This window comes from Oncorhynchus tshawytscha, linkage group LG21 (genome assembly GCF_018296145.1).
Source record: "Oncorhynchus tshawytscha isolate Ot180627B linkage group LG21, Otsh_v2.0, whole genome shotgun sequence".
Lineage (NCBI taxonomy): Eukaryota > Metazoa > Chordata > Actinopteri > Salmoniformes > Salmonidae > Oncorhynchus > Oncorhynchus tshawytscha.
In genome coordinates this window covers 13,183,722-13,207,287 of record NC_056449.1, presented here as the reverse complement: position 1 = coordinate 13,207,287, position 23,566 = coordinate 13,183,722, and the positions used below count along the sequence as shown (strand labels likewise).

The window sequence follows — 23,566 nt, the reverse complement described above, 5'->3', positions numbered from 1 at the left end:
TCTGACTTAATGGAAGCCTACCGTTTGTTCTTTACATTTAGTATTAGCAATTTTTCATTGTTCTAGATTGATTTTAAGCATTTTGAAGGAAGATCCGTTTATGAGCCAAATGAACCCGCTCTTTTACTTGAACGGAGCCAAATGTGCCGGTTCACCGAAAAGACTCAGAAAGCCCATCACTACGACAGCGGAGAGATGAGATCCAAAGAGAGCACCACAATCAACAGACACACTCAACAGGCAGGCGGTAAGGGCGTTGGGATTTGACTGTCACAGGGACAAACTAATAGAGGTTATACTTTACAGTTATGGCTGTAATGTTATTATTTTGTGTTCTCACTAAACACCCACATTTGTATTTGTGTGGGAAATGTTTGTAGGCTATGGTTGCTGTTTGTATTTCATTGAACTTTAGGCCCATACAAAGACAAATCACACAACATAGAATTCCAAATAACCTTAGGCAAAAATACACGAAATAAAAGTCAAGTGAAAATAGTTATAAATGTCTTTATCAATTATGAGTAGCTAAACTTATCTACTTTTGGACACTGATGCGCAGGAGAACCCCTAGCTGTCAATCAAGCAGGCGCGGTGAACGGATTATGACGCTCAAGCGTTCCAAATGACGCAACAATACAGCTCCAGACCAGAGGAAGTTAATGCCGAAGATATCATTCGGTTCCACACTAAAACTGAGGTTTGACACGTGTGATTTGAGGTGAGTCAAATATTTACAAAAGTTTACAATACATTAACCATCCGCTTCGTTATTTCTGTTGCTATCAATCACTCCATCTGTATCTACTCTTCTGCCTGTCGGACTATCTGAATTGTCTGTGTACTGTCTAGCCAGCATATGCCAGAAAGGTTCTTTCACATAGGCTCATATTCACAAAGTCTCATAGAAGGAGTGCTGATCAATAATCAGTTTGGTCTTTTAAATTAAACTGAATACGTTTTGCTGGACAGGAGGCGACCTGATCCTAGATCAGCTCTCCTACCCTGAAACACTTTGTGAACACAATCCAGGTGTACTGTGATTATGAAGTTGTGATCAGGTATTATTATATTAGTTGTGCTGATGCATGATGGGTTGTAGGCTAGAGCTTGAGGACTCAACTCTGAAGACTGTTTCTGAATTCACTGACCTGGTGAGTAAATGTTGTGTACAATGGCTCCATCTAGTGACAGAAACATAGAAACACACATTGTTGCTGAACGAAGGCATCTCTTTATTTTCCAGAAATAAAACTTGTAGACCTTTCCTGCAGTCTCTGAGGAGATGGACAGCTCTTCTTCTTCTGGACGATCTCCGTCTCCTACTGGGACTGTCTTCTTACCCCCTCCTATCATGTGGAACAGTCTGTAAGTCATTCATCACATGACCTAGCTCTGGTCCAGGGCATTATGTGCGGCTTGCTGAAGGAAGGCTCAGTGTCTGCAAGCTGTACGTAACGCCCTGGACCAGAGTGACACATGACCCACCTCTGGCCATCATGGACAGTCAACTCATCACATTCACGTACTGTAAGTCACAGTTGTGTGATTTGTGTTATTAAAGACAGTTAAATTGAGCAGAAGTTGAATTATTATTTTAATATTGTAGTAAATTGTCTGAGTTCACTTCCTAAATAATGTGTTGACATTCCTTTTCTCCCAGCTACAAGCAGGCAGAGATGGAGCTTCACTTCCCGAGAGAAGAGAAGAAGACCTATACAGAGAAGGAAGCCCACATGCTTGAGTTGATGGGGAAGGATCGAACGATCCGAAACCAGAAGAAGGAGATGGACAGACTTCAAGTCTGCCTCTGGGAGGAGGAAAAGAAGAAGAGGAATGGTGGAACGGAGAAGGACAAGATCATTGAACAATTACAGTCTGAGACAGACCATCTCCGAGCCCTTTTCAAAGATGAAAGGAGGAGAAGAAGAGTAGAAAGGGGTATCATGAAAGAGTGGAAGGCTGAGATCCTGAGACTGAGGGAGGCAGAGAGCCAGAGGGAGGCAGAGAGCCAGAGAGAGGCAGAGAACCAGAGAGAAGCAGAGAGACAGAGAGAAGCAGAGAGACAGAGGGAAGCAGAGAGACAGAGGGAGGCAGAGAGAGAGAGGGAAGCAGAGAGACAGAGGGAGGCAGAGAGACAGAGAGAAGCAGAGAGACAGAGAGAAGCAGAGAGACAGAGGAGGCAGAGAGACAGAGGGAAGCAGAGAGACAGAGGGAGGCAGAGAGACAGAGGAAGGCAGAGAGACAGAGAGAAGCAGAGAGACAGAGAGAAGCAGAGAGAGCCACAGAAGCAATGGAGTACCAGAGAAAACTGCAGGAGATCCACAGACTCAAACAACTGCTGGATCTACTGATGGTGGACCTACAACTGGCCCACGTAAGACATGTCATTGTTATTATTAAAAGGCAGTGTATATTTACCCAGCTGAAAATGAATAGTGGCAGACAGCGGTACGCTAACCTAATGTTAACTTTTATTCCTTTCCTTAACCCTTACCTTAACCTCACTGAAACTATACCTAACCTTTACCTTAACCCAACCCTAGGTCCTGAACCTAACCTTCATTTATCTCAACCCCTATGCCTTTCTTCTGCCGGTTGAATATCCACTTCCTTATTAACGTCATTACTGTTGTTGTTGATAACTGTATCTGTGCAGGTTGTAAATAGTTGCATTAGTGAAGCATCATTTGTAGGAGTAATTTCTACAAGCATAAACATCAGAGGCAACATTGTTGTAACATCACACAAATTGTAACAGGAATTTCTCAAACCCCTAACTGAATGGGCAAGAAGGTTGTGTGTTTGTATTTGTACACATTTTGGACATAATTGATTCCATAAAATGTCTCATAATTTTTTCAAACCATGTCAATACATTAATTGACAATGAATTGTCCAGATGAATTGATCAACATGACCCTGCTATTGATGTTGTCCAGTGTTTGATTCAATTACCTAGCTCTAGGTTGTATTTCTGTGTATCATTCTCTGCAAATCCTTTGAAAGTATGTCTTGGTAATAGATTATCACTAATTTAACCTTTTAAAATGAAGCAAGAGATTGAGAGATTGAGGCTATGGCAGAAAGTCATGGAGGAGCAGCGACCAAGACTGGCCTGGAACAACAAACCTATTGAAACAGGAAGAGAGAGGGAAAGAGAGAGGGAAAAAGAGAGAAAAGGGAGATGGAAAGGGAGAGAAAAGCAGAATTGGAAAGACAAGAAATGAAGAAGAAAGTGGAACAGGCAGAAGAAACGATAAAAGCGTTAGAACGAGAGATTGAGAGATTGAAAGAGATTGAGAAGGAAATCATATTTGAAAGAGAAAGAGACATGCGTATTGCAGAGAATGAGAAAGTCAAACTGGTTAACGAAAAGGTAAAAGAGTTAGAGAGAGAGGTTGAGAGACTGAAAGAAGATATGACAACAAAAGAGATTCAATACAAAATCAAATTTGAAAGAGCGAAAGAAGCGTTTAGAAGACAGAATGAGAGAGTGAAACAGGTTCACCAAAATGTACTAGTGTTAGACAGAGAGGTTGTGAGAATGAAAGAAGAGATTAGATTGAAAGACGAGACTGAACCAGAGAGAACATTTGATAGAGACAGAGAGAGAGAAAATGATTGGAGACGAAGTGAAGAGGAGATGAAAAATAGAGTGGAGAGAGAGATGGAGATGGAGACAGCCCTCATCAATGACAAAAAGATGTCTGAATTGGAGGAAGTCTTCAAGAAAATCAAGGAACAGCAGATAGAATTAGAAAATATGGAAACAGACAAATATAAATGGAAACAGAACCAAATGGACATGGAGGAGAAGATGGAGGGTGAGCACAACAAACAGAAAGAGGTAGAAAGAAAGAGAATGGAGAAAACACCAAAACAGAGACAAGAAGAAGATGAGAAGAAGAAGGAGATGGAGAGAGAAGAAGAAGAGGAGAGACGCAAACAGAAGCACATAGAGATGGAAGAGGAAGAAAGAGAGAGGGAGAAAGAGAGACAGAGACAGATCAGAAGACAGAGAATGGAGAAGAGACAGAAAATTATGGAAAGAGAAGAAGAGAGACAGAGAGAGATTGAAAGAGAGATTGAAGAACAAAGATGTAAACAGAAGCAAATAGAGATGGAAGAGGAGAACGAGAGAGGGAGAAAGAGAGACAGAGAGAGATCAAAAGGAAGAGAATGGAGAAGAGACAGAAAAATATGGAAAGAGAAGAAGAGAGACAGAGAGAGATTGAAAGAGAGAATGAAGAAGAAAGATGCAAACAGAAGCAAATAGAGATGGAAGAGAAAGAAAGAGAAGAAGAGAGACAGAGAGAGATCAAAAGAAAGAGAATGGAGAAGAGACAGAAAAACATGGAAAGAGAAGTGAGACAGAAAGAGATTGAAAGAGAGAATGAAGAACAAAGATTTAAACAGAAGCAAATAGAGATGGAAGAGGAAGAACGAGAGAAGGAGAAAGAGAGACAGAGAGAGATCAAAAGAAAGATAATGGAAAAGAGACAAAAACATATCGGAGGAGAAGAAGAGAGACAGAAAGAGATTGAAAGAGAGAATGAAGAACAACTATTTAAACAGAAGCAAATAGAGATGGAAGAGGAAGAACGAGAAGAAGAGAGACAGAGAGCGATCGAAGAGAAAGAGAGACAGAGAGAGATGGGAGAGAAAGAAAAACGACAACAACAAGAGGAGAGAAAGATAATGTTTGAGAGAGATCAAGAAGAAGAAAATATATGGAAACAGAAGCAAATTGACATGGAGAAGGAGGGAAGAGAGGGGGAGAACAAGAGACAGAGAGAGATAGAAGAGATACACAGACGACAACAACAAGAGGAGAGACAGAAACAAATGGAGAAGGAGAAAGAAAGGGAGAAAGACAATGACAATCAGAGAGAGATGGAATTAAAAGATCAGCAACAGAAAGAGATGGAGAAAGAAAAGATGATTATGAGAGAAAGGGAGGAAGCAGGAAGAAGAAAGGAGGGGCAGAAAAATATTTTGGGGGAAATTGAGGGACAGAATGAACTGGAGATAGAACAGGAGAGAGAGATGGAAGAAAAGCAGGAAGTGATTAAGGAAGCAGAGGAAGAGTACAGGGAAAGAGAAGAGAGAGGAAAGGAAGTAAGCATGAAGAAACATGTAGTAGTTAATGTTAAAGCAAAAGCACGGGAAGTCTTCAATAGGCGTAAAGAGAGGAGGTTAGAAGTGTTGAAGGGGGAAACGAGAACACATAGAAAGAGGACAACAAATCAGGAGGGAGAAGGAGGAAAGACGGCTGGAGATGGAAAGAAAACAGGAGAGGGCAAGACAACAAGAGGAGCAGGATCAAAAACAAGAGATTGAAATTGCTAGACAGAAAGAAATGTTGAGACTAAGAGAGGAGGAGAGGCAGAGAGAGGAGGAGAGAGAGGAGCAGAGAAAGAAAGCCATTAAATGCCATTTATCTTTAATCAGAGAGAGAGAAAATATAATACAGGCAAAAAAAAGAGAGGAGATGGTGGAAGAGGAAAGAAGGGAGATCCTTGAGTACAAGAGGGGTGAGTTAGAGGAGGAGGAGAAGGAAGATGACAAGGAGGACATTCTCCCACCTGATAAAAGTATCAGAAGGAGAGCTGTGGGCTGGGTGAATAAAACATGGGAGAAGAGGAACCTCAGAAAGATAGAGAGAACGTATCAGAGAGAGGCTGAGGAGGGCTATAAGATCGTCCACATAGGTAAGACCTGTTTTCCCTCTACTTATGACATCATCCTCTGTAGTCTCCTCTACACACATACGTTCCACACCAGTCATCATGATGCATCATTGTTTCAATATAAAACTACTGTCCAAAGAATATGTTAGCTGACATGGCTCATTGAGTGACTGACTGACATAACAAGAAAAATACTGCTGATAACAACCACGTTTTTAAATGGTACCTTGTGTTATCTACTAGTCTAACTCTCAAGACTAAGTTGAGACCCAGAAAGAGTTCATAAAAAACACACACAAAAACATTATGTTTTGGGGGATCCGGGGGCTACTAGTGGCCATGGGGCCCTAAGCGATCACATATGCCCTGGCACTATACAAAGAATAGGTGCCATTCTGGACTCATGTTCAATTAGGGCCAGGTCAATTCAGGATGGAAATTATTGCACTTTATTCACAAATTCCATGCCTTGCTTAAAAAAGAGTAAAGAATCATTGAGATCCAATTGTGTTTTCTATTCTTCATTCCCTGTGTCCATTACATTTAAGTTGATATCAGATCCACTAAGTTGAATGTAAACTCTACTTCTTCTCCCCTCCCAGCCATCCCTGGACACACAAGGCTAACATCCACCATGACCCGGGCAGAGAGAGAGAGGGAGAAGAGGAAGGAGCTGCTGAAGGCTGAGGAGAGAAGGAAGAAGATGGAGGATTTCAATAAGCAGTGGAGAGAGCGGTCCCTGCTTAAAAAACACACTCATCAAAAACTGAAGGAGGAGAGGGAGAGGATGAAGGAAAACTACCTGGAGCAGATGAATCTGGAGGCTGATGCTCAAATCAACACCCGGTGTCTAACCACCCAACACAGCCACGATTACAACCACGGTCAGGAGTTGCCCAGGTGGGCCACAGGCCAGCAGGTAAGCCAAGAGAGGCAACAGGCATGGGCAGACAACCAGGAGGGGAGTTCAGAGAACCAGCAGGAGGGGCCAGAGAACCATCAGGGGGGGCCAGACAGCCAGCAGCTAGAAGCTCCAGAAGAGGCTGAAACATCAGAGCCAATCTCCAACACAAAGACAAAGAAAAAGCCAAGCATCTGGAAGAAAATTAGGATGAGGTAAAGAATGTTTAAACATCTATTCATGTTTTACACTGTTAATATACATGTCATCACTTTAAAAAGTGACATTATCCAAATGTGAGGGTTTAGTGTACATGCAACACACATGTAAACAAATAGATACTTACCTGTCTCTGTGATGTCTTACAGCCTTCCTGACGTGCTGTCTGCCTAGAGCTGGAACTCGATGAAGCCACAGTTCCACTGAGGTTACGTTGGTAATTAAAAGTGTCGCCCAATAATTCCTCCTCCTCTTTAAGTCATCGAGCCACATTTCCTCCTCAAAACATTATAGTCTCCTCTAGCCAGCAAGTATCCTCTTTATCAGGCAACAAACCATCGAAGGTCAGTGACCCTCCTCCCCAGAGCAGAGATTCTCATCTTTATCCTAGTTAAATTCATCTCTGATCACCACCTCTACAGTCCTAGAAAATATCCCAAAAATGGAAATGGTTTCAACAGAAGTCCTCCCCTCAGACCAGTGGCTCCACAGACCAGAGTTTCTCATCTTTATTCAAGTTGAATGCAACTCTGATCATTTCCACCACCTCTCCTGTTAAGGGGAGGTGCTGAAAAGGAGGTCTGGGAGGAGGTCTGCAGGTAGCCTGGACCGGACCGGTAGCAGCTAAGTTGCTGGCTCCATCCCGGGCAGAGCTGCTCAAGTCAGGCCAGTGATGTTTGATGATGTCATTTTTGTTAGCAAAGTTTTATTCTTTAATAAAATCATTTAGTAAAAAGCAATATTGTTGTTACGGTGTGGATTGTTTTTTTATTTATTAGAATTGAAACATCCAGTAGTCATGGTAGATGTTAGACTTTCAATGAGACACCTAACATTCCATCAGTTTGATACAATGTGTGACATGTTATATTAGAGAAGTCCTCTATACACATCTATTTTAGACCATAGGAGAAATATCAGATTGAAATAGCTTCTCTAAGAATCTGAGGAGAGAGCAACAGTAGATGCATCGTTAGCTCTCCCACCTCCAGTTCAGCACTAAGGTCATTCCACCAATTGAGTACCTTTTTAGGGAGTGTAACTTTTATTTCACCTAATTCTAACATTCTGTCACAAAGAGCACATGTTCAACTTAATAAAAAACATGTTTTCCCATTCCCAAAAGTACACAACACAACACTAAACAATCATTAATTGACTAGGAGTTTGAAGGAACGGTGCCCACAAACTGTTTAGGGTCGATAAAGCTGTCCAACAGCAGAGCTAATCTTTTCAGCACCATGGAACAATCAAAAAAAAAATAGCTGATATGGACAAAAACGACTTGCTTAAACAAATGTGGTTTCTACTGACAGTTGAGATGTACAAACTAAAATGGCACAAGGGGACAACGAGTGGACTACAGGATATCTGTAATTTGATTAAGACAATGAGAGAGCTAGGATGGACGTCATAAATAATCATTTGTTCAGCACTTTTGAAATGTAAGCGACAGAATTTTGAACATGGGCCATTCTTACTATTCTCCCTGACCAAAGTCACAACTGCATATAAGGAGACAATGAAAGCTCTTACAATATTTGATATTACATTTTAAAAAAGGCTATCCATGTGCACCATCAAGTCAGTCATGGCTGAATAGAGGCTAAAGGGACAACATTATTAGGGTGAGGCACATGGGCTCCTATGATTTCTGAGTTGGATGGCCAAAACCTGATTTTCCCAGTCAGAGTTCCTCATTGTTTGAACTCACTGAAGTCTAAGATTTCCCAGTTTTTTCCAGTTGTTTTGAACTCACTGAAGTTGATTTCAACAGTTCCTGTTGACAAGGTAGCAGGCCAGTGATTGATTTGTTACACGGCAGTTATAATTTGAATCTTCATATGACAAGGATTGAAAAGGATTTGCCAGTAGATTGTTGTCTGGATGCATGATGATGACTGCTAGCTTGATAGCTATGATTTTGAAAATATGATGTTGAACCAATCACGGCGCAACCAGAGAACATTACCAACCCCTACGCTCCGTATTTCTCACTGGCTGCCCCACCACCACAGAAAGCACTAAGCTGGGCTGAAACACCTGCATTTATGAGCTGCCTTCCTCAAGAAAGCAAAAAAGAGAAGGTGTCTGTATGCAGCTTTATTAACTCAATGATTTTTTTAAAAGTAGACATTGTTTGCAAACTGATATGTGACACTTATTAATGCCAAAATAACATGCAAAGCAGGCAACATATATATATATTGTTGTTAAACACGCAGGGGCTCAAAACGGGTGTGGCTCTGCCCCACCTGCCCTAAATGACGGCTCGCCACTGACAACACTGTAATCAAAGATGATTCTATGATGAATACATTATTATTAAAAGATGAGCTCAACGTTTTTATTGGTGAATCAAATTAGAATGATTTAATCATACAGTGTTTTACAGTGGTGAAGTTAGCTTTATATTAAAGATTCAGACTTTACTCTTCAAACCTCTTCAACGGAACATGCAAGGTTGACTAGGCTACCGGGGGCGGCAGGTATCCTAGTGGTTAGAGTGTTAGGTCAGTAACCAGCAGGTATCCTAGTGGTTAGAGTGTTGGGTCAGTAACCAGCAGGTATCCTAGTGGTTAGAGTGTTGGGTCAGTAACTGAAAGGTTGCTAGATAGAATCCCCGAGCTGACAAGGTAAAAATCTGTCATTCCTCCCCTGAACATGGCAGTTAACCTACTGTTCCTAGGCAACGAAATTGAAATAAAGAATTTGTTGTTAACTGAATTGCCTAGTTAAATAAAACAACTATAAAAGGAACCTCATCCCACTAATAAATATAAATAACTTTTTGTATTTTTTAAAAACTCTTTATATTTTTAATGAATTTGAATTGACTTTACCTAAAAATGCTTCCTAAAACTGCAGTCCCTAAAACTTCAGATATTGGTTCATAGACCTCTTCCCTCCGATCCACGGTAATTACATTTGGACTTTTGGACATTACAAATGAAGTCAAATTGAAAACAGTATTGATGTTGTTGAATTAGGTTTTCATAATAGCAAGCTAGGACTGATGGTTTGGTTATCTAAACTAGCAAGTATGTTGGTTTGTTACCAAGGCAACTACTGTTGCTATCTAGTAAACTTGCTAGCTACTTCAATGGATGTTGAACACATTTCTACCGGCAAATGTGTTAAATTACAGCCATGGTATAAAAGGGATAATCAACTCAGGGCTTTATGGTTCTCTGGAAAATAATGCAAGTCCATGGAAGGTCAGTTCCACAGTGTTCATTATTTACCATAGAACTCATAGTCCCTCGTTGATTATCCCTTACATCACTTTATGAGCTGGATTTGCCTTTCTTTGCAACAGTGGAGCTGCTGAGGAGACGACGCCTCATAATAATGGTTGGAATGGAGTCAATGGAGTGGTATCCTGGATTAAAGATGTGGTTTCCATGTGTTTGATACCACTCAATTGACTTCATTCCAGATATTATTATGAGTTGTCTTCCCCCAGCAGCCTCCACTGCTTTGCAATTAGGATAGTTTGTTTTGCATTTAGCTAACAGCGTCTATGTGAATTTGCTATCAGTTTGTGCTAATTTGTTAGCATTCTGGCCTTCCCTCAATAGGTTTTTCTTGTGTTTTTAGCACCCACTCATGTGCTATGTCGGTAATACTGTAAATCCCGGTATGAAATCAAATCAAATCAAATCAAATCAAATTTTATTTGTCACATACACATGGTTAGCAGATGTTAATGCAGTGTAGCGAAATGCTTGTGCTTCTAGTTCCGACAATGCAGTAATAACGAGCAAGTAATCTAACCACAATTCCAAAAAAACTACTGTCATACACAGTGTAAGGGGATAAAGAATATGTACATAAGGATATATGAATGAGTGATGGTACAGAGCAGCATAGGCAAGATACAGTAGATGATGAACATCGAGTACAGTATATACATATGAGATAAGTATGTAAACCAAGTGGCATAGTTAAAGTGGCTAGTGATACATGTATTACATAAGGATGCAGTCGATGATAGTACAGTATCAACGTATGCATATGAGATGAACAATGTAGGGTCTCGTAACATTATATAAGGTAGCATTGTTTAAAGTGGCTAGTGATATATTTACACAGCATTTCCATCGATTCCTGATTAAAGGGTTGGAGTGAGTCAGTGTCATTGACAGTGTGTTGGCAGTAGCCACTCAATGTTAGTGGTGGCTGTTTAACAGTCTGATGGCCTTGAGATAGAAGCTGTTTTTAGTCTCTCGGTCCCAGCTTTGATGCACCTGTACTGACCTCGCCTTCTGGATGGCAGCGGGGTGAACAGGCAGTGGCTCGGGTGGTTGATGTCCTTGATGATCTTTATGGCCTTCCTGTAGCATCGGGTGGTGTAGGTGTCCTGGAGGGCAGGTAGTTTGCCCCCGGTGATGCGTTGTGCAGACCTCACTACCCTCTGGCTGAGCCTTACGGTTGAGGGCGGTGCAGTTGCCATACCAGGCGGTGATACAGCCCGCCAGGATGCTCTCGATTGTGCATCTGTAGAAGTTTGCCTGGGAGTGACATTTTGGTGACAAGGCTGGGTTTTCTTCAGCCTCCTGAGGTTGAAGTAGAGGCGCTGCTGCGCCTTCCTCACAATGCTGTCTGTGTGAGTGGACCAATTCAGTTTGTCTGTGATGTGTTTGATGCCGAGGAACTTAAAACTTGTTTGTATTCCACTACTGTTCCATCGATGTGGATGGGGGTGTTCCCTCTGCTGTTTCCTGAAGTCCACAATCATCTCCTTAGTTTTGTTGACGTTGAGTGTGAGGTTATTTTCCTGACACCACACTCCGACGGCCCTCACCTCCTCCCTGTAGGTTAGAATGCCGTCTCGCCGTTGTTCAGGTAATCAAGCCTACCACTGTTGTGTCTCCGCAAACTTGATGATTGAGTTGGAGGCGTGCATGGCCAAGCAGTCTTGGGTGAACAGGAGTACAGGAGAGGGCTCAGAACGCACCCTTGTGGGGCCCCAGTGTTGAGGATCAGCGGGGAGGAGATGTTGTTGCCTACCCTTCACCACCTGGGGGCAGGAAGTCAGTACCCAGTTGCACAGGTCGGGGTCGAGACCCAGGGTCTCGAGCTTGATGGGCTTGGAGGGTACTATGGTGTTGAATGCCGAGCTGTAGTCGATGAACAGCATTCTCACATAGGTATTCCTCTTGTCCAGATGGGTTAGGGCAATTTAGTGAGTGTGGTTGAGATTGCATCGTGGGTTGCGAGGGTTAACACGTTTAAATGTCTTACTCACTTCGGCTGCAGTGAAGGAGAGATGTGTCTGCTTGGGGGGGATATATACGGCTGTGATTATAATCGAAGAGAATTCTCTTGGTAGATAATGCGGTCTACATTTGATTGTGAGGAATTCTAAATCAGGTGAACAGAAGGATTTGAGTTCCTGTATGTTTCTTTCATCACACCATGTCACGTTGGCCATAAGACATACGCCCCCGCCCCTCTTCTTACCAGAAAGATGTTTGTTTCTGTCGGCGCGATGCGTGGAGAAACCCGCTGGCTGCACCGCTCGGATTGCGTCTCTCCAGTTAGCCATGTTTCCGTGAAGCAGAGAACGTTACAGTCTCTGATGTCCCTCTGGAATGCTACCCTTGCTCGGATTTCATCAACCTTGTTGTCAAGAGACTGGACATTGGCAAGAAGAATGCTAGGGAGTGGTGCACGATGTGCCCGTCTCCGGAGTCTGACCAGAAGACCGCCTCGTTTCCCTCTTTTTCTGAGTCGGTTTTTTTTGGTCGCTGCATGTGATCCACTCGGTTACACTGGTTGTAAGGCAGAACACAGGATCCGCGTCGCGAAAAAACATATTCTTGGTCGTACTGATGGTGAGTTGACGCTGATCTTATATTCAGTAGTTCTTGTCGGCTGTATGTAAAGAAACCTAAGATGACCTGGGGTACTAGTGTAAGAAATAACACGTAAAAAACAAAAAACTGCATAGTTTTTCTAGGAACGCGAAGCGAGGCGGCCATCTCTGTCGGCGCCGGAAGTACATGTGTCAAGTATGAGAGAAGGAGAGAGAAGGATGGTATGACAATATGAACATCTGAATACCGCCCAACCCTAATCACCACAACTACCACACCTACCTACCACAACTACCACACCTACTTATCCCAACTACCACATCTACTTAACACAACTACCGCCCCTATGTACCACAACCACCACACCAACCTACCAAAACTAACACACCTACCACACCTATCATCACCACAACTACAAAACCTACCATCACCAAACCTACCTAGCACAACCACCACACATATGTACCACAACTACCCCACCTACCAAACCTACCTACCACAACTACCACATCGACCTACCACAACTATCCTACCCACCATCAATACACCTACAATCCACCAACACCACAACTATCACATCTACGATCATCAAACTTACCACACCTACCAAACCTACCACAACTACCTACCCAAACTACCAGACCTATAATCACCATACCTACCATATCTATCATCACCAAACCTACCAAACTTACCTACCATCACCACTTCTCTCACACCTACATCACAAAACCTAACACACCTACCATACCTACCTTCACCAAACCATCCATCACCACACCTATCACACCTACCATTGCCACACCTACCATAACCACAGCTACCTCATGTACCATCACCACACCCACCAAACCTACCTACCTACCACAACTATCACACCTAACACACCTAACATAAACACACCTACTATCACCATACCTACCATTACACCTACCATCACCACACCACCATACCTACCATCCTTACATCTACCATCACTACACATATACATAGTCTACCCATAGCCCACCCATTTTTACCTACCTCATCCCCATACTGTTTTTATTTATTTACTTTTCTGCTCTTTTGCACACCAATATCTCTACCTGTACATGACCATCTGATCATTTATCACTCCAGTGTTATTAATCTGCAAAATTGTAATTATTCGCCTACCTCCTCATGCCTTTTGCACACAATGTATATAGACTCCCCTTTTTTTTCTACTGTGTTATTGACTTGTTAATTGTTTACTCCATGTGTAACTCTGTGTTGTCTGTTCACACTGCTATGCTTTATCTTGGCCAGGTCGCAGTTGCAAATGAGAACTTGCTCTCAACTAGCCTACCTGGTTAAATAAAGGTGAAATAAAAATTAAAAATAAAAAATGGCAGTTTTGAAGCAGTGGCTTCTTCCTTGCTGAGCAGCCTTTCAGGTTATGTCGATATAGGACTCGTTTTACTGTGGATATAGATACTTTTGTACCCGTTTCCTCCAGCATCTTCACAAGGTCCTTTGCTGTTCTGGGATTGATTTGCACTTTTCACACCAAAGTATGTTCATCTCTAGCAGACAGAACACGTCTCCTTCCTGAGTGGTATGATGGCTGCGTGGTCCCATGGTGTTTATATTTGCATACTATTATTTGTACAAATGAACATGGCACATTCAGGCGTTTGGAAATTGCTCTCAAGGATGAACCAGACTTGTGGAGGTCTACAATTTTTTGTCTGAGGTCTTGGCTGATTTTTTGGATTTTTCCATGATGTCAAGCAAAGAGGCACTGAGTTGGAAGGTAGGCCTTGAAATATATCCACAAGTACACCTCCAATTGACTCAATTGATGTCAATTAGCCTATCAGAAGCTTCTAAAGCCATGACATCATTTTCTGAAAATTTCCAAGCTGTTTAAAGGCACAGTCAACTTAGTGTATGTGAACTTCTAACCCACTTGAATTGTGATACAGTGAATTATAATTGAAATAATCTGTCTGTAAACAATTGCTGGAAGAATTACTTTTGTCATGCACAAAGTAGATGTCCTAACCGACTTGCCAAAACTATAGATTGTTAACAAGAAATGTATAGAATGGTTGAAAAACAAGTTTTAATGACTACAACCTAAGTGTATGTAAACTTCCTACTTCAACTGTATTTGTTTTATAATTTCTTTCATTGCAGAAGTAACTTTCTTCCTCTTTACATTCCTTGACTTATATAGACATTTCAAACATAGTCACCAATTCTGGCGTATCTCATTTAAAAAAAGACATACGGTGGGTAGATTATTAGCAGAACTAGACATATTTTTTTCCCACAACAATTTTGCTCCTTTCTGCACAAAAGTACACTCATCCTTGTTTCTTCCGCCAACCGATCCAAGTTCATGATCCTCAACACTGGGGCCCCACAAGGTGTGCGTGCTCAGCCACCTCCTGTACTCCTTGTTCAACCATGATTGCATGAACATGCACGCCTCCAACTCGATTATCAAGTTTGCAGACGACACAACAGTTGTAGTCTTGATCACCTACAACGATGAGACAGCCTTTAGGGAGGAGGTGAGGGCACTCAGAGTGCGGTGTCAGGAAAACAACCTCTCACTCAACGTCAACAATACAAAGGAGATGATCGTGGACTTCAGGAAACAGCAGAGGGAGCACCCCCCCTTCCACGGGACTGCAGTGGAGAAGTTGGAAAGTTTTAAGTTCCTCGGCATACACATCACAAACATACTGAAATGGTCCACCTTAACAGACAGTGTGGTGAAGAAGGCGCAACAGAGCCTCTTCAACCTCAGGAGGCGTAAGAAATTTGGCTTGTCACTTAAAACCATCACAAACTTTTACAGATGCACAATCGAGAGCATCCTGTCGTACTGTATCACAGCGGTCTGCACAGCACATATGGGATCATGTAGTAACCAAAAAAGTGTTAATTAAACATATCAAAATATATTTTATATTTGAGATTCTTCAAAGTAGCCACCATTTGCCATGATGACAGCTTTGCACACTCCTGGCATTCTCTCAACCAGCTTCACCTGGAATGCTTTTCCAACAGTCTTGAAGGAGTTCCCACATATGCTGAGGACTTGTTGGCTGCTTTTCCATCACTCTGCGATCCAACTCATCCCAAAGCATCTCAATTTCGTTAGGGTCGTGTGATTGTGGAGGCCAGGTCATCTGATGCAGCACCCATCACTCTCCTTCTTGGTCAAATAGCCCTTACACAGCCTGGAGGTGTATTGGGTCATTGTCCTGTTGAAAAACAAATGAAGTGCAAACCAGATGGGAAGGTGTATTACTGCAGAATGCTGTGGTAGCCGTGCTGGTTAAGTGTGCCTTGATTTCTAAATAAATCACAGTGTCACCAGCAAAGCATCCCCACACCCTATGTCACGTTCGTCGTATAGAGAAGACCAAGGCGCAGCGTGATATGAATACATTCTTCTTTTAATAAAGAAAGAACACTAAACAAACTAACAAAATAACAAAACGAATGTGAAGCTATATAAACCGAGTGCTGACATGCAACTACACATAGACAATAACCCACAAAACCAAAATGGAAAATGGCAACCTAAATAGGATCCCCAATCAGAGACAACAATAAACAGCTACCTCTGATTGGGAACCAATTCAGGCCACCATATACCTACATTACCTAGACATACAAAAACCCCATAGATATACAAAAACCCTAGACAGGACAAAAACACACATACCTACCCTCGTCACACCCTGTCCTGACCAAAATAATACATAAAACATAGATAACTAAGGTCAGGGCGTAACACCATCACACCTCCTCCTCCATGGTTCACGGTGGGAACTACACATGTGGAGATCATCCATTCACCTACTCTGCGTCTCACAAAGACATGGTGGTTGAAACCAACAATCTCAAATTTGGACTCATCAGACCAAAGGACAGATTTCCACCAGTCTAATATCCATTACTCGTGTTTCTTGGCCAAACAAGTCTCTTCTTCATATTGGTGTCCTTTAGTAGTGGTTTCTTTGCAGCAATTTGACCATGGAGGCTTGATTCAGGCAGCCTCTTCTGAACAGTTGATGTGTCTCTTACTTGAACTCTGTGAAGCATTTATTTGGGCTGCAATTTCTGAGGCTGGTAACTCCAATGAACTTATCCTCTGCAGTAGAGGTAACTCTGGGTCTTCCTTTCCTGTGGCGATCCTCATGAGAGCCAGTTTCCTCATAGCACTTGATGTTTTTTTGCAACTGCACTTGAAGAAACTGTTGAACTTTTCTGCATTGACTGACCGTGTCTTGGCAAAGGGTGGCTACTTCGAAGAATCTCAAATATAAAATATATTTGTTTAACGCTTTTATATATATACACAGTACATGATTAAATGTGTATGGACACCTGCTCGTCGAACATCTCAAATCATGGGTATTAATATGGAGTTTGTCCCCCCTTTTCTGTCATAACAGCCTCCACTCTTCTGGGAAGGCTTTGCACTAGATGTTGCAACATTGGTATGGGGACTTTCTTCCATTCAGCCACAAGAGCATTTGGAGGTTGGGCACTGATGTTTGCCGATTAGGCCTGGCTCAAAGTCAGCATTCCAATTCATCCCAAAGGTGTTCGATGGGGTTGAGGTCCGGGCTCTGTGTAGGCCAGTCAAGTTCTTCCACACCGATCTCTTCAAACCATTTCTGTATGGACCTCGCTTTGTGCACAGCGTCATTGTCATGTTGAAGCAAGAAAGGGCCTTCCTCAAACTGTTGCCACAATGTTGGAAGCACATAATCATCTAGAATGTCATTGTATGCTGTAGCGTTAAGATTTCCCTTCACTGGAACTAAGCCCGAACCGTAAAAAACATCCCCAGACCATTATTCCTCCTCCGCCAAACTTTACAGTTAGCACTATGAATTTTGGCAGGTAGCGTTCTCCTGGCATCCGCCAAACCCAGATTGGTCCATCGGACTGCCAGATGGGGAAGCGTGATTCATCACTCCAGAGAACGAGTTTCCACTGCTCCAGAGTCCAATGGCAGTGAGCTTTACACTACTTAAGCTGACACTTGGCATTAAACATAATGATCTTAGGCTTGTGTGCAGCTGCTAGGCCATGGAAACCCATTTCAATAAGCTCCCAACGAACAGTTCTTGTGTTGACATTGCTTCCTTAGGAAGTTTGGAACTTGGTAGTGAGTGTTGCAACCGAGGACAGACAAAATTCTACGCACTTCAGCACTCCGCGGTCCTGCTCTGTGAGCTTTTGACATTTTTTGGTACACTTCCCCAGATCTGTGCATCGACACAATCCTGTTTCGGAGCTCTACGGACTATTCATTCGACCTCATGGCTTGGTTTTTGCTCTGACATGCATTGTCAACTGTGGGACCTTATACAGACAGGTGTGTGCCTTTCCAAATTTACCACAAGTGGCCTTAAATCAAGTTGTAGAAACAAGTTGTAGAAACTCAAGATTGATCAATGGAAACAGGATGCACCTGAGGTCAATTTTGAGTCTCATAGCAAAGGGTCTGAATAATTATGTAAATAAGGTATTTCTGTTTTTTATTTTTAAGAAATTTGCAAACATTTCTAAAAAACAATTTTCGCTTTGACATTTTGGGGTATTGTGTGTAGATTGATGACAACATGTTTTATTTAATCAATTTGAGAATAAACGACCACCCCTCATCACAGTCAAACACTCCTTAAAACACTTCTGCAAGCAGGCCTTTCTAATCGACCTGGCCCGGGTATCCTGGAAGGATATTGACCTCATTCCGTCAGTAGAGGATGCCTGATTGTACTTTAAAAGTGCTTTCCTCACCATCTTAAATAAGCATGCCCCATTCAAAAAATGTTGAACTAAGAACAGATATAGCCCTTGGTTCACTCCAGACTGGCCCCTTGACCAGCACAAAAAGATCCTGTGGCGTACTGCACTAGCATCGAATAGTCCCCGCGATATGCAACTCTTCAGGGAAGTCAGGAACCAATATAAACAGTCTGTTAGGGAAGCAAAGGCTAGCTTTTTCAAACAGAAATTTGCATCCTGAAGCACTAATTCCAAAAAGTTTTGGAACCGCTGTAAAGACCATGGAGAATAAGAGCACCTCCTCCCAGCTGCCCTCTGCACTGAGGCTAGGAAACACTGACACCACTGATAAATCCACGATAATCGAGAACGTCAATAAGCATTTCTCTAGGGCTGGCCATGCCTTCCATCTGGCTACCCCAACCCCGGCCAACAGCTCTGCACCCCCCGCAGCAACTGGGCCAAGCCCCCCCCTCCGCTTCTCCTTCACCCAAATCCAGACAGCTGAAGTTCTGAAAGAGCTACAAAATCTGGATCACTACAAATCAGCTGGGCTAGACAATCTGGACCCTCTCTTCCTAAAATTATCCTCTGCCATTGTTGTAACCCCTATTACTAGTCTGTTCAACCTCTCTTCTTATTGTCTGAGATTCCTAAAGATTGGAAAGTGGCTGCGGTCAGACACTCAAGACCCAAACTATTACAGACCTATATCCATCCTGCCCTGCCTTTCTAAAGTCTTCGAAAGCCAAGTTAACAAACAGATCACCGACCATTTAGAATCCCACCGTACCTTCCGTTAGGCAATCCGGTTTTCAAGCTGGTCACAGGTGCACCTCAGCCACGCTCAAGGTATCATAACCTCCATCGATAAAAGACAGTACTGTGCAGCCGTCTTCATTGACCTGGCCAAGGCTTTCGACTCTGTCAATCCTCGAATTGTTATCGGTAGACTCAACAGCCTTGGATTCTCTAATGACTGCCTCACCTGGTACACCAACTACTTCTCAGATAGAGTTCAGTGTGTCAAATCGGAGGGCCTGTTGTCCAGACCTCTGGCAGTCTCTATGGGGGTGCCACAGGGTTCAATTCTCAGACCAACTCGTTTCTTTGTATATATCAACGATATCACTCTAGCTGCAGATGACTCTCTGATCTACCTCTACGCAGGTGACACCCTTCTGTATACTTTTGGCCCTTCCTTTGACACTGTGCCATACAACACTCCTTCCATGGACCTCCAACTGCTCTTAAATACTAGTAAAACTAAATGCATGCTTTTCAATCGATCACTGCCCGCACCCACCTGCCTGACTAGCATCACTACTCTGGACGGTTCTGACTTAGAACATGTGGACAACTATAAATACCTAGGTGTCTGACTAGACTGTAAACTCTCCTTCCAGACTCATATTAAGCATCTCCAATTCAAAATGAAGTCTAGAATCGGCTTCCTATTTCGCAACAAAGCCTCCTTCACTCATGCTGCCAAACATACCCTCGTAAAACTGACTATCCTACCGATCCTTGACTTTGGCGATGTCATTTACAAAATAGCCTCCAACACTCTAATCAGCAAATTGGATGCAGTCTATTACAATGCCATCCGTTTTGTCACCAAAGCCCCATACATTACCCACCACTGTGGCCTGGATGCTCTCGTTGGCTAGTCCTCGCTTCATATTCGTCGCCAAACCCACTAGCTCCAGATCATCGATAAGTCTCTGCTAGGTAAAGCTCTGCCTTATCTCAGCTCACTGGTCACCATAGCAACACCTACTCGTAACACACGCTCCAGCTGGTATATTTCACTGGTAGTCCCCAAAGCCAACACCTCCTTTGGCTGCCTTTCCTTCCAGTTCTCTGCTGCCAATGACTGGAACGAATTGAAAAAAAATCACTGAAGTTGCAGACTTATATATCCCTCACTAACTTTAAGCATCATCTGTCAGAGGAGCAGTTTACCGATTGCTGCAACTGTACACAGCCCATCTGTAAATAGCCCATCCAACTACCTACCTCATCCCCATATTTGTTTTTGTTTTTCTGCTCTTTTGCACACCAGTATTTCTACTTGCACATCCTCATCTGCACATCTATCATTCTAGTGTTAATTGCTACATTGTAATTACTTCACCACTATGGCCTATTTATTGCCTTACCTCGGTACTTCATTTGCACACACTGTACACAGATTTTTATATTGTGTTATTGACTGTACATTTGTTTATCCCATGTGTAACTCTGTGTTGTTGTTTGTGTCGCACTGCTTTGCTTTATCTTGGCCAGGTCGCAGTTGTAAATGAGAACTTGTTCTCAACTGGCCTACCTGGTTAAATAAAGGTGAAATGTAAAAATTTAAAAAAAGGCTGTAACATGTTTTTTTGGTGGAAAAAGTCAAGGGGTCTGAATACTTTCCGAATGCACGGTATACGGTGGAGCTAATGGCCGTGCTGTTGGCCTTGCAGTGGGTGAAGGAAGTCAAGCCAGACAGAGCAGTTATTTGCTCTGATCCATTTGCAGTGTTGATGAGTCTGCAGTCCTTAAGCTAACGTAGCAGACGATACCAGCTTTATGGAGTACTACAAACCCATGGCAGGGTTAGACAAATGGGTATACAGACAAGATTTACCTTGGTCCCAGCCCTTGTGGAGGTTGAGTGGAAAGAGGCAGTTGATGTACTGGCTAAATAAGCACTTAGTAGTGGGGATGTTGATGTAAGTAGTTTCAATGAGCAAGGCAAAAAGCCTGATATGGACAGTAGTGATGCAGAGAGAGCAGGAGCGGTGGAATATAGACACTAAGGGCAGGCATGTATTCCAAGTAAAGAGGAAAGTTGGGTATGGCTGGAAGAGACAGAAAATGGGATGCTATTTTTCAAGATTCAGGGTGGGACACAGCTGGTTGAATAAGACTTTAAATGTGGTAGGAAAACATCCAACAGGAAAATGTGATTTACCGCCAGGAAACAGAGACCGTGGAGATTGTACTGATACGGTGAGGGCAGTATGAGAGGGAAATAGAGAGGCTGAGATCCAGTATGAGTGAGAAGGGGATAGAGGAAACGATTTTAAATAGTATACTGAGTAGAACATCAGTAGATACCTTCTCAAATCGGGGCTGGCACGTAGGGTTTAGTTTCTCCCTGTTTCTGGCCCACACTCCAGTACTGTAGGTAGCGACAATACACCATAACGCTGGATGCTAACCGCTGAAAACTCCACAGAAGAAGACGAAGAAGAAGAAGCAGGCCCACACTCCAGCACCGTAGGTGGCGGTAATGTACCGATAACGTTAGATGCCAACTGCCGAAAATCGCGACCGAAGTAGAATAAGGAGCAGGGTTGCCATATCTGTGGTTTTCTCGGGAAATTTGGCCCGTCGAAAATAATGTCGCGGGTGAAAATGTATTACCAGTTGTAGGTAGGCTATTTCGATTGTCATTATGGAGACACCTATTTCCAACCCTTTTTCATAAAACATTAATTAACGCGCTAGAACTGATGCGCATCAATAAATTAGGCGACAATGCACAGGAAAACGACTTTAGGCGCATTAGATAAATCCGTTCGTAGGTGGTTTTTAAACTGCATTCTAATGTCGACATGTTTATGGAAAACCATATCAAACGAAGAGTTTTACGCATGCTCAGTTCTTGCGTGTCGAGCGCTGCACGAGTGAACATTTGTAAATTTAAGTTATGGAACTCCCGAGCGTGCTTCTGATATAGGGAAAAGTCCACAATGAAACGGAAATTGAATGTGGCGAATGGTACATTTGCATCTTGTGGTCATCAAGTAGGCTATTAATTTCTATGCCTGTTTCGGCTACTGTAGCCCACCATTTGATCCAATAAATATGTTGAAATGACATCGCTGAAGTCATTGCAAACCAAGTTGTGCCACTTGTGTAACCTACCTGGAACTGGCAAACGAATTTAAAAATAGCCTATACCTTCAGTTTTTTGTTGTACCATTGTGTTATTATGCTATTATTAATGGACATGTTTAGTTAATGAAACTGGAAGTGAAATTGTGATCATGGTCCCAGTTCTGTCGCAATTGTTGATCAGCTGTTGTTATGATGCATTAGATTGAAGGTAAATCAGTCAGATTAGGCTACAGGTAAAACAAATCACTGGCTGTTATTGGCAAGCATGGGCCTATTCAGTTCATATCCATATTATTAATATATAATTCAGTAAAATGGCGACCCCATCCTCAATAACCTACTCCAGCAGGCTATTGGGCAACAGAAGCACCTTGCTATTCATGCTAAATAAATTAGTCTGTTTGAACTAAGCAAGATATTAAATTGTTTATCTTCCATCTTGACTAGGCTACTGTAGGCTTTCAGGGACAGTGGCGACCTGTCATGTTTTGAGCCTCACCTTTTTTTAGCTTTTTGTGGTTGCCTGTTTTGCATGTTATTTGGGGATTAATCGGTGTCACATATCAGGTTACAAACAATGTAAAAAATAAATAAATAATAATTTAGTTAATAAAGCCACATATGAAAATGTCTCTCTTTTGCTTTCTTGAGTAAGTGAGCTCCAAAATGCAAGTGTTTCAGCCTAGCTCGGTGCTTTCTGTAGTGGTGGGGCAGCCATCGGAAAATACGGAGAGTAGGGGTTGGTAATGTTATCCAGTTGCGCAATGATTGGCTCAGTGCACTGTCACTCATGGTGACACTACGTCACCGCAAAATCTACGGGGAGAGCTTAAATCCAAACCCCTTGGGTGCTGCCATAGAGTTACATTAGAAGTACCCACCCAAAAAGGCTCAAGGTCATTGGCCACAGATAAAATGATCTCAAATCACGTTATATCTACAGTAGCTTTGATTGGACTGATCATGTCAACATCATACTTTCAAAATCTTAGCTAGCAAGCTCGCAGTCATCATCATGAATCAAGTCGACAATCTACTGGCAAATCCTTTTCAATCCTTGTTTTATGAAGAGAAATTATGACGAGGAATTATAGATAAAAAGTATCGGTGCTCATCGGCCATTGGACAAACATTAAACAACAAGTTGAAAATCGCAAATTCAACAATGAGTGGTTGGGAAGGAATCAGTGGCTAACTGCAAGCATTGCAAAGCAATCACTAGCTTGCTCTTCAGTGGAGTGGATGTGTGAACCAAG

The 23,566-nt window shown here is 42.5% G+C and overlaps 1 protein-coding gene across 1 annotated transcript; it reads left to right on the top strand.

The window, feature by feature from the left end:
- The first annotated feature begins 5,225 nt into the window (after positions 1-5,225).
- Positions 5,226-7,098, top strand: LOC121840368 (vicilin-like seed storage protein At2g18540). Its single transcript, XM_042303102.1, has 3 exons — positions 5,226-5,714; positions 6,296-6,809; positions 6,963-7,098. The coding sequence occupies exons 1-3, from the start codon at positions 5,282-5,284 to the stop codon at positions 6,985-6,987; spliced, it is 972 nt and encodes a 323-aa protein (XP_042159036.1). The 5' UTR covers positions 5,226-5,281; the 3' UTR covers positions 6,988-7,098.
- The last annotated feature ends 16,468 nt before the right edge of the window (positions 7,099-23,566 follow it).

Excerpts from the sequence above, each read along its gene's own strand:
- LOC121840368 (XM_042303102.1), top strand. The coding sequence starts at position 5,282 with ATGGAAAGAAAACAGGAGAGGGCAAGACAACAAGAGGAGCAGGATCAA. Across the intron at positions 5,715-6,295 it reads CTATAAGATCGTCCACATAG|CCATCCCTGGACACACAAGG; the intron begins GTAAGACCTGTT and ends CTCCCCTCCCAG. Across the intron at positions 6,810-6,962 it reads TGGAAGAAAATTAGGATGAG|CCTTCCTGACGTGCTGTCTG; the intron begins GTAAAGAATGTT and ends GATGTCTTACAG.